General features: G+C 40.5%; 1 protein-coding gene across 4 annotated transcripts in view; it reads right to left on the bottom strand.

Annotated features, from left to right (window-relative positions):
* The window catches only part of PARD3B (par-3 family cell polarity regulator beta), a 641,105-nt gene that overhangs the window by 314,773 nt on the left and 314,276 nt on the right, over positions 1-12,056 (bottom strand). For all 4 annotated transcript variants that reach the window (XM_024104030.3, XM_065562102.1, XM_065562103.1 and 1 more), the window contains one exon: positions 3,473-3,559. In XM_024104030.3, the coding sequence (XP_023959798.2) occupies positions 3,473-3,559 (87 nt within the window). The remainder of the gene's footprint in view (positions 1-3,472; positions 3,560-12,056) is intronic.

Raw genomic sequence — 12,056 nt, 5'->3', positions numbered from 1 at the left:
AAGAAACACATACCACTTTTTTCTCCTCACCGTAACATTCTGAAAACACTGGTCTACAATTTTTGAGAAGTCGTCTGCTTCAGAGATAAAATGTGCTATTTATTATGTATTTTGATGTGCTGAATTCAAATATGACAATTAAAACAACTGATTGGCTACTGTTTCTAAGATATTTAAGTTTTTACATTTTATGTCTATGTATGTTGTGTAGATAGTAGAGTTTTAATCATAAATTGTAAACCTAGGTCTTTTCATGTGTTTATGGTTGCTTTACATGATAATATGTCACCTGTCCTGTTTATGTAACACTTTAAAAATCAGCAAAAGGATTATATAAATAAAATTTATTATGAAACAAAAGGCAAAAAACTATTATGTACATAGTTTTGTCCTATTCGGTGTCTACTCGGCGCTTCTTGGCTTGTCTTTTGTATTCATTAAATGGAACATCTCTTGTCACTGTCCAGCAATAGTCTGCAAGCATTGATGGGATCCATTTGCCCTGATAGCGTTTCTCCATTGTTGCAATGTCCTGGTGAAATCGCTCGCCGTGCTCGTTGCTCACTGCTCCGCAGTTTGGTGGAAAAAAATCTAGATGAGAGTGCAAAACATGTATCTTTAGTGACATGTTGCAACCAAGGCTTTTGTATGCCTTGAGGAGGTTTTCCACCAGCAACCTATAGTTGTCTGCCTTGTTGTTTCCGAGAAAATTTATTGCCACTAACTGGAAGGCTTTCCATGCCGTCTTTTCCTTGCCACGCATTGCATGGTCAAATGCATCATCTCGAAGAAGTTCACGAATCTGAGGACCAACAAAGACACCTTCCTTTATCTTAGCTTCACTTAACCTTGGAAATTTTCCACGGAGGTACTTGAAAGCTGCTTGTGTTTTGTCAATGGCCTTGACAAAGTTCTTCATCAGACCCAGCTTGATGTGTAAGGGTGGTAACAAAATCTTCCTTGATTCAACGAGTGGTGGATGCTGAACACTTTTCCTCCCAGGCTCCAATGACTGTCGGAGTGGCCAATCTTTCTTGATGTAGCGGGAATCTCTTGCACGACTATCCCATTTGCAGAGAAAGCAGCAGTACTTTGTGTATCCAGTCTGCAGACCAAGCAAGAGAGCAACAACCTTCAAATCACCACAAAGCTGCCACTGATGTTGGTCATAGTTTATGCACCTCAAAAGTTGTTTCATGTTGTCATAGGTTTCCTTCATATGGACTGCATGACCAACTGGAATTGATGGCAAAACATTGCCATTATGCAGTAAAACAGCTTTAAGACTCGTCTTCGATGAATCAATGAACAGTCTCCACTCATCTGGATCGTGAACGATGTTGAGGGCTGCCATCACACCATCTATGTTGTTGCAGGCTACAAGATCACCTTCCATGGAGAAGAATGGGACAAGATCCTTTTGACAGTCATGGAACATGGAAACCTTAATATCACCTGCCAGGAGATTCCACTGCTGTAGTCTGGAGCCCAACAGTTCTGCCTTACTCTTGGGTAGTTCCAAATCCCTGACAAGGTCATTCAGTTCACCTTGTGTTATGAGGTGTGGTTCAGAGAAGGAGGATGGGAGAAAATGTGGGTCCTGTGACATTGATGGTTCAGGACCAGAAGTTTCATCCTCTTCCTCATCTGACTCAAGTGAGAATGATTCTGGTGCATCACGAACCAGCAGTCCTTCTCTGTGGGGTATTGGGCATATAGCTGATGGAATGTTTGGATAATGCACAGTCCACTTTTTCTTCTTTGACACACCTTTCCCAACTGGAGGCACCATGCAGAAGTAACAATTACTGGTATGATCTGTTGGCTCTCTCCAAATCATCGGCACTGCAGAAGACATAGATTTCCTTTTCCTGTTCAACCACTGGCGAAGATTTGTTGCACAAGTGTTGCAGCATATGTATGGGGCCCACCTCTTGTCCTGATCTCCAATTTTGTAGCCAAAATAAAGGTGATAGGCTTTCTTAACCATAGTGGTTATACTGCGCTTTTGTGATGCAAAAGTCACTTCACCACAAACATAGCAGAAGTTATCTGCACTGTTCACACAAGTACGAGGCATCTCTGCTCACTTTGGCTAAACAGAAATGTGTCCCTTTGCAAAATCAAACACTGACAAATAAGAGAGCACGACACTGTATGATTTCTAGAACTGATATAGGGCAATTTGTTCAGCAGAGTGATGTAAGCTTTGTTATGATTGCATCATCCAGGACTTCTAGGAATAACATGATGCAATTCATATCATATATGACGCAATACCAGCTTCAGATTGCATCATTCACTGTTTTGCCTAAAAAGCAAGTACTGTCCAAACCCAGTCATAGATTTATTCATAGATCCAGTCAAAGATGTTTTTTAGTCATTTCTGGTTTAAATCGAGATCCCTTCCCTTTATAACTCACTTATCCTCCGCCATTCCCAAGTCAAGGGTCGTATATACTGACCCAATAGCATATCTTTAAAACTAGAGCCAATCAACAATTTTAAGCATCGTTTTTGTTCTCAGTGACCCAGAATTAGTAAAGTTTGACTACATTTATTTCAGAAGTATTTTGGCTGTAGAGTAGTGAAATCAATAAATTAAGAAACATTTCTTTTCCTTATTAGACTATGACCTTTTTTAAAGTTTGTAATTATAATTGGCCTAATACTAGAAGCAGCCATTTTACTATAAAGTGATGCCATTTATGACACTAGCAATTTTCGATCCCTGTCACAGGGCTCTCATACTGACAGCACTACAAATTAGCTCTTTGGCAGAAACCTCATATGTCAAATTTCAGTCTAGAGAAAATTTTTACATCTGAGTTACATAACTTGGAAAATAGGGAGTTATAATGAAAATGCTGACATATACTCAACTACAATACATCAATATGAACTTTCCACTAAGGTAGTCTTTTGTGATCTCAATAAGCTATATTTAATCATTTACAATTAAAATAATCTTACCATGCCAAAGAAAAGTTCATGGTATAGTACACTTTTTGTAAATGCTAAAGAACCTAATTCGAAAGGGGACTTGAGAAAAAAAAAATGAACGAAGAACTGACAAGCAAGTCATTTTGACTTTTCTATGTCTGCTCTGCTATTTAGCAATAAGGGGTCGGGGAGAAAAATCCAACTGGATAAAAAACCACCTTTCAAGAAGTACAATAATCTTAACTAGAGACCATGTTACCATGTTTTCATTCAGAAAAAAAATTCAGAGATCCTTGCAAGTACAAACATTATGAACATACAACAGAAATGAGTTCTGTTCTCCGAATATACACACAGAACAAAATAGATGTCAGTGGAGGAATACAGTATATTGGGCTTGGTTATCCACTGTGAAAAAACAGTTTTAGCTCCCCCTCATGTTTTCACAGTAGAGATATTTTAAGAGAAATAAACATAGCTGACACCTTTTTCATTAACATGCTTCTCTAAAATATGGAAAACATCTTACCTTCCACTCAGAGATGAAAAGAAGGGTACTACATGGATCCCCAGAGGGCCACCTTCCCCAGAAATCTCTACTGTTCTTGTCATATCACTAAGAAAGAGGGAGCAAAAACACACATGAAGTACTAAGGAATACATGAGAAATATCTATAAAAAAAACACATTAAGACAGACAAGAAAGGCAGTCAAAGGAATTTAAGTGCAGAATTCAATGTACATAAGAGATGTTGCAACTAGAAATGGCTGACATCTCTTTGATTTTATATGTTTTGAATGAGAAAGGAAGACATTACATTAGTTGTCTACATGGGGAAATTGACTGGAGCAGCTATTGCAGAATGAGCTATAGCTCCCCGTGTGAGCACTCTATTCTGGAATAAAAGTTGTTTTATTGCAGAATAATTGTTGTTCCAGAATAAAGTGACTTGTTCCAGAACAGAATAGCCACATAGGGAACTACTGCAAAATAGCTTGACTGAAATAGCTATTTCAGTCAGTTTCCCTATGCAGACAATCCCTAAATATGCATACTATATTTTAAGGATATCAAACCAATATGAAAAGCAGTCAACATGTAATTACAACAAAGTGGTCCATACACTGTGCCCTCAATTACATGCATGCAACCCTACTGACTTAGAATGAGCACCTCTGAAGACACAATTTGGCCCACTTAAATGGGAAATATTTCCATCCTGAAAATTTTTGAGATCCTCTATGACGGTTCAGATGTGGGATATAGTCCTTCCTGCTAGCTGCTGGAGATGATGCTAATATTTTTTTGCTGCTTGTTGGCTCAATGAAGGTCACATGAAACTCGCTTACACAATATCTTGAAACACATGACTTCTCCATAGGCATTAAAATGTAAACTATACATCAGCAGTTGCTGATATGAAAAAAGAAGGCATTTGGATTGACATAAAATCTCAAGAAAAACCATCAGGTAGAAAAAATTTCCCACTCTCTTTTGTCAGTCTGATTTCCATTTCCTTATGCCATCTAGAGTGTTGGAACCTCCAAAACCAGTGTTGAAAAGAGCAGAAGGGAAGGCTCACCATCTAACAAAAGTCTGCTGGATGTTTCTTCAATCTTAAGCAGATCCAAATGTAATCAGACTACAAGAAGTTACATTAAACAACGGATGTTAATTCACTGTTTAGAGAAAGTGTGAAGCTACACCAAGGGGGCCACTCCACATATTGCCAAGAGTGAGTCATCCACCGTCTTTGACCAGGAAGAGGACACTGATTGCAAGTGCATGTTGACAGATTTAGGCATTTCTTTTCCCTTAATGAAGTAAATTTCCAGGTTAAGATTCTTTATTCAATTGCATAATGATGACTTGGAAGCAACTTGATTTAGAAATTAGGCTGGTTTGCTAAAGATAATGTGGAAATGAAAAGCTAATTAAAAGTAGCCTTGTCACATGATCTTTTGCAACTTTGTTTTTCAACACAGCTACTGCTAAAATATATTCTGTTTTAAAAAATGCATACTCTCTAAAAATGGAATGGAGACCACTTAAAAAAATCAATCCCAAAATAAATGTCTTCTATGAAATACTTTATCTTGTGTGGAATTTTATTCCTATAGCAGTCGCAAGCAATAGACTTTCAAAATCTCTGCTTTATTTTGCTACATATTTTCCTTCTTTTTCTTTACTTCACCTTCAAGATTTAGAAGGGGAGGGATGGATTATCAAAGTATTAGTATAAATTCACGTAGAATTTCTAGGTAATTAATAGACTAAATTTAACTGATGAAATTGTTCAGAAAAATTAAGGTCTGATCAGAACTACTGTCAAAAACTCTGTAAAAATCTTGTGTGAGAGAAAAAGTTTGATTAATTTTTTTCAGTCTTTCCTCCAATTCCTGCTTTCAGATAGAAGTGGAATCACGAAAAAACAAGACGACTACTTTTCTGATATTGTAGACCTGTTCAGAACCGAAGAAATTAAACTGCTGACTCCTACAGACCCAAAAAAGACAACCACAAGAAGTGAATTTGGTGTTTGATTTGTAGAGGGAAAATTAGCAAGAATTACAGCTTTCTCCAAGTAACTACTATTTTGTTTAAGTTCTATGGGCTAGGGGTTGTCTTCCTGTTCTTTCTGTGTATTATAGAGGAATATTGTAAGGATAATCATGACAGATAGGGTCTGTCACCTTAAATTAATATATTTACCGGTAAAAACTTAGGCTCAAAGCCAATGAAAACATACACGTTTATTTTTAAGTCGAACATAAAAACAAATGAACAGAAATACAAGGTTTTTAAAACAGGAGATGGACAACTTATATATTAATGTCCTCATTCCACAAACACTTAAGCATGTGCTTAACAGTTACACATGTGCAGAGTATCTGCAATATTGAGGCCTAAAATAGGAAGAGCACATTTCATATATGCACTAGGAAAAAATACTTTAAACTTTTTTTAAACCAAAAAATGATCACTAGTCCTTATCTAAATGAATTTTTACTCCCAGATTAACTTTCTCTTAACCAAACTGTTTAAGATGAGAAGATATTGCTCTTTAGAACAACATTAATAGACTATTAGGAGCAAATTCTGCTTTTCGTTAGACCTATGAAAATGCCACAGTGCAAGAACAGAAAATAATTCTTTATAGGTTTAAAAATCCTGAAGAGCAGACACTCAAGACATTTGCAATTAAACTTCCAACATCTTCCCTATATACATGTGCACCCTGTACCCACAATCTGGAGTAGCTAGCTGTCACTTTAGTCTGTCCCTTAGAGCAGTGTTTTTCAAACCATGGGTCGCGGTATGGGTCGCAGTACTCGGTCGCGGCATGGAAGGCACTGAGTTGCCTTGCTCTGGTCAGCACTGCTGACCAGGACGTTAAAAGTCCCGTCGGCGGTGCTGCCCAGCTAAGGCAGGTCCGGCTTCTAGACAGGGGGGCCACGGGGCTCCGCACACTGCCCCCGCCCCGAGCACCGGCCAATGGGAGTTGGGGACGGGGACGGTGCCTGCGGGTGAAAGTTGCGTGAAACCGCTTGCACATCTCCGCCTAGGTTGCCGTTGCTGGCCGCTTCCGGGGCGCAGCGCGGTCCATGGTGCCAGGACAGGCAGGAAGCCTGCCTCTGCACCCCGGCTGCGCCGCTGACCGGGAGCCAACGGAGGTAAGTGTGCACCCCTACTCCACGCCCAATCCCCTGTCCCAGTCCTGAGCCCCTGCCCCAAACCCAGAACCCCTCCTGCACCCCAAACCCCTCATCTCCGACCCCACCCCAGAGCCTACACCACCTGCCTAGAGCCCCTACTGCCTCCTAACCCCCAGCCCAGAGCCCCCTCCCACACCCTGAACCCCTCATTCCCGGTCCGACCCCTCACCCCCCAACCTTCTGCCCCATCCCTGAGCCCCTTCCATACCCCAACCCCCCCATCCCCAGCTCTACTGGGTAACGGGCATCAACAATTTGCTTCAACAGGGTTCCCAGAAAAAAAAGTTTGAAAACCACTGCCTTAGAGTATATGAATTACAACAGTGTACTCTTCCACACGTCCAGTCAGCCCACGGTGGATAGAAGGGATATTTGGGTACTTTAAAGACGGGTGCTTACAGCCTTCACATCCAGGCCCTTGATTGAATTTTGTCAACAAGCAATATACAAGCTGATACTGAGGAGGGAAAAAAAAGACGCAATAGATGTATCTCTGCCCCTGCAGATTATGTCATATCACTTGGTGAATAACCGGAGGGAAGGTAGAGAGCAGTAGTTCAAAAGCTATTTCAGCAAAATTTCTGAGCTTATGATCACATGAATGAGCCCCAAATTTCAGGCCTCAGAAATTAATGAATTCCACAGGCACAGCTACATCTAGTAGACTGTGGTGCTCTCAGCAATTACAAGCTCTGCTGACAATGTGCTCACAGGCCTTATAAATTCTTGACAGCTGAAGTTTAAAAATTCAGAGAGGAAAAAAAGTTTCCCCACAAAACAAGAACCCAGGAGTGGACCCACAGGAGAGGGTCTTTATAGACTCTGTTCCACCCAGCGTACACAGAAGGGTGAAGGCTTGAAAAACGGGTAAGCAAGCACTACCATCTCAGTGGAGCCAGGGGGGAACACACCCTCACAAAATGTTTGTGATGTTTGTTTGTTTTGCCTTAACCATGTTTAAAACTCATCCTACATATCTTAAGCATTTTAATACATTTGTAATGGAAAGAGCAGGTCTGGCCCAGTAAGTCAGAACAGCAACAAAGGGGAACTTTGGTGCATGGAATGATGCATGGAATGTGCGTCTGCGCGCTGCCTTTCTAGGTTCCATAGCACCAGTTAGGTCTATGACTTATCAGACTTTCAACATAATTTCTATACAAAAAAAGTACAGATTATTTTGCATCCTATGAGAATTTAACAAGCACTTTTATTTGAATCAAACTTGCCAGCCTTTCAAGGTTCGCCCCTCACTAGCATATTTAGGATAATCTAAGTATGTGCTTGTGTGCCTCCAAGTCTATTGTGCTAAATCTACTACAGTGGTCTATATTAAAAAGAGAATATCTGCCTGATGATACCATACTGTGGTAACTGAGACCACAGTCTGGCATACCGTGGACCAAAGGTGCTATTATCATTTACTATTTAAATTCTTCATTGCTCAATGGTTTATTGATCTCTGCCAGATCTTTTACAGTCCATCACATTGGTCAGTATGGGCTTCCAAGCACACTGTTAAAAATGCTGATGAGTATGGTTTAAAAAAAAAATGTAGTAGCATGCATGCTCAATAGTTCATTTGAAACACCAAGGGCAAAATTTTCTAAGTTAAGGCCTAATCTTAGGTGCCCTAAGTACATAGCCTGATCTTCAGAGTTGCTGTGTACCTACAATGCCTTTGTAGCCAGATACCTGACTCTTTCCCCCCCAACAACCGCCCAAACATACTATATTAGGAATTAATGTTTTGTGAAATTTAAAATGGGAAAATTAATCTGATGAGTTCTTAAACTAAGGCATTCTACACAAACTTTTCAGAAAAACACAGACAACGGATCTGGACTGCTGTATAGGATTTGTTCAGAGACAACTAATGAAGCCTGTTCTTTTTTACTTTCATAAAGTTAACGTGAGGACCCGGGCCTTGATGGAATTCCCTGGATTGGACCCATATTGGGCTGTTGGCCTCAGGACATGATGGGGAAGTATCCCCATCTCTGCTGAAAGAAGCCTCCCTCCAGACTGAGGACAGGAGAAAAATCATCTCATTCAACTGTATGTGAGATTGTGTGTAACCCAACAAGCAGCAACAAACTGAATAAATAAGGTAAAGGTCAAATACCCAACATGCTATTTACTTATTCCTTTAGCTCCAGTACTGTTACAGCCTTGTCCAGGCGGTGTGCCAAATAATCCTTAGCACAGGCTGAACTTGGTGAGGCAGCATTTCTTGGGCTGAAAACTATAAATTCCATGGAAATTTGTAAGAGGAAAAAAATGAAGATTATGAAATTGCTGCCTCTGGAATTGAATTCTCCAGAACAAGTAGGAATGCAGAGTTGCAACCCTGAGCACACCCTGTGGAGTCTACAGTGACCATAGATAAATGAGAAGCAAAGGAAATGTTTACTCCCAAATACAGGGGGGTTAAATGTATTTACTGAACTGTGCTTTTCATCCCTTGCTTGTATTACACAAACATATCCAGCCATATCAACGGCTGTGAGCATTCCATCCTGGAGCTGGCTCCAGGCACCAGCCCACCAAGCTTGTGTTTGGGGCAGCATCTGGAGGGGGGCGGCGCGGTGCGGTGCTCTGGCTCTGGCCGCCGGGGAGAGCGGAGCCCCGGCCGGGCTCGCCGCCCTCCCCGCGGCGCTCTGGCCACCGGGGAGAGCGGAGCCCCGGCCGGGCTCTCCGCCCTCCTCCCGGGGCTCCGGCCACCAGCGGAGCCGCGGCGGGCTCGCCGCCCTCCTCCCTGCGCTCCGGCCGGTTGGGGAGAGCGGCCCGCGGCCGGGCTCGGCGCCCTCCCCTGCCACGCTGGGGGGTTGGGGACGGCGGGAGGCTTTTTTGCCTGGGGTGGCAAAAAAGCCAGAGCCTGCCCTGCCATAAGGGAAAACATCCACAAGGTAAAACACCCGCAAACACAGGCTGTGCTGTTTGTTTGGCAAGCACAGGGTTGTGCTTTTTCAGGGGCAAAAATATGCTCTGTGCCCAATTACTAATGGGAATTTCAGAGGAAGCATAAATATTTTTATCCATATAGGGAATGTACATGGTTCTGACCCAATATTTTATTTACATATTATACTAATGTATTTGCATATGCTAATTCAATGTCTACACCAAACCTGGAATTTTTAAAAGCTGCCAGCAGACACTCACTGGTTGAGAGAGTAAACTGCCCCCCCAGGATGCATCTGCTTCTAGTAGTGATTCCAACAGACTCAGTCAGAAGACAAATGGATTTTTAAAAAAAAAACAGAGATGGTCAGAATCAAACCAAAATGACGTAGAACCTAAAAGGAGAGTTTGTGGATGGCGATGCTAGGTGGGATGAGTGCTGTGGAAGATAAAGGGAAAGATCTTAACAACACTAAAAGGTAGTGGAGAATACACTGTCATGAGATGAAGAAGGCAGCTGAACATTCAGAGAATGGTGTGGGAGTTGCAGTCAGAGAGAGGAGGAGAACCACAGATTCTCCCTACCCTACAAATGAATTGCCACCAAAAAAAAAGGAAAAATAAATACATTAAATGTGAAAGAGTTTAAGAAACCTCCAAAATCAGTTTTAAAAAGAAGCCTCACCTTCCCCACCTCATGTATGTAACTTAAATGTATTTATCTAGGAGAGACTCAAACTACTGAGCACCAAAATCAAGAATCTGTCCACTAAAAACCTGTTCTTTTTGCTTAATTCACATTAGATCAACTGCCTAAAAATGCAGAAACAAATCACACAGCTTGCAGGTACCAGGTTTTAACAATATGCTCCACCTCTGCTTTCCAGGCTGTCATGATACAGCAAGACAAAGAAAAACATAAGCAAAGTGAAGAGAGGAGGAGAAGGAAGGTGCTACAGATATGCTTTATTTATATATTCGCAGCGTTTAAATCAAGTGGGTCAAGAAACTGTGACCCTCGCCTCTGCTAAAAAGAAATGGAAGGCAAGAGGGGACAAGTGTAATTAAACACTTAATGAATTATCCATGCATGAAATATTCTCTGAATTCCAAGTAATCCAATGTTAATAAACTAAATATCTACTTTCAAATAGATTAGGTTTATTTTTTGTTAAAAGAGTTATTTTTACTATGGAAAAACTTTTTAAAATGAGATCTGCAAAAACAACACTTCTGTTTCCACATGGTGTGCCAAGGGGTGGAATTTCAGGGCTGGCGATAAATTCCTACTGAACTACTGTAGAGTCCAGAGTCCTTCTGCTAGCTGTAAACCCCTTCACTCAAGTAGATCCAGTCAGGAAAGGGGAATGGTAGTGAGGAGAAATACCATATTTATTCTGCACAAATGTATTACTGTTCTTGTATAACAGTCCATAAAATTGTGATCTGCATGCTAAGTAGAAAAATATGGATTTGATTTTAATAAGTGTTTCTTTTATTTTATACATGTTTATTGGAGCATTTATTACTGAACAATGCAATTTGTTCCTTCCCCTTTGACCATTATTTCCCCCACCTGCTATACAAACAAAACACCCCCTTCTTCCCCTGAATATCTTCATCCTGTAGCAGATCCAAAATAAAAATGACACCTTCAAAAATTGCAAAAAATAGACCTACAGTGGATTGTAACAAACTCCAGCCTTCATACCGTATGTTAAAAAAACCAAACACCCCCCTGCCACCCAAACAAACAGAAAACCTAGGGAGGGTCAGTGATAGAACACAGGTTCTCTGCCTGCAAGGTGTTGAATACCTTCAGTTCTCAAAAGAGTCTCAGAACCCTACAGGATAAGTAAGGTCCACAGGGTATCAAAGCACCTTTACAGGGAAAGTGCTTGGACAGTCTAGGCAGATAAGGGCTCATCCTATGAGGTTCTTAGCACCTTCTGAAAGTGCTTAGCACCTTCCATTTCTATTTTCATGAGACGCCACATATAAATGTTCAGAGCTTTCAGTAAATGAACTGTTTTTCTTCAAATGGAATAGTTTTTCCTACTTTAATGAAGAGTATAAAACAAGTTGTCTGAAGCTTTTAACTTCACCTGACTGAATTATAAAGTCATAAAATTTCAATCATAACATATGCATAAAGATTTTCAATTTATTTATTTTTTACATTTGCATGACTCAAAATCACTGAAACAATTTTGCCACAGTTGGGAAAAAAAAAGTTTGTGAATATGGTGAACAGTATTCAACAAGGTTTGGGTTCTGGTGGTTTTGGCAACTGTTTGTGGAGTTTGTTTTGAACGTTATTTCAAGATACATCATTCTCATCTGACAGTAACAATTTAGAGTCTTAAACATTTAGAAAGGCCTCAAGAAAAACATGAGATACATTTAGACAATTAAAGAGGAAAAAAAGAGAAGACAGCAAAATATAAAAAGAAATAATACTTGCATATACAGGACAATACTTGTTCCAGAAA

This window comes from Chrysemys picta, chromosome 11 (assembly GCF_011386835.1).
Source record: "Chrysemys picta bellii isolate R12L10 chromosome 11, ASM1138683v2, whole genome shotgun sequence".
Classification (NCBI taxonomy): Eukaryota; Metazoa; Chordata; order Testudines; family Emydidae; genus Chrysemys; species Chrysemys picta.
Note: the sequence above shows the minus strand (reverse complement) of the source record. Positions and strands in the feature narration are given on the sequence as shown.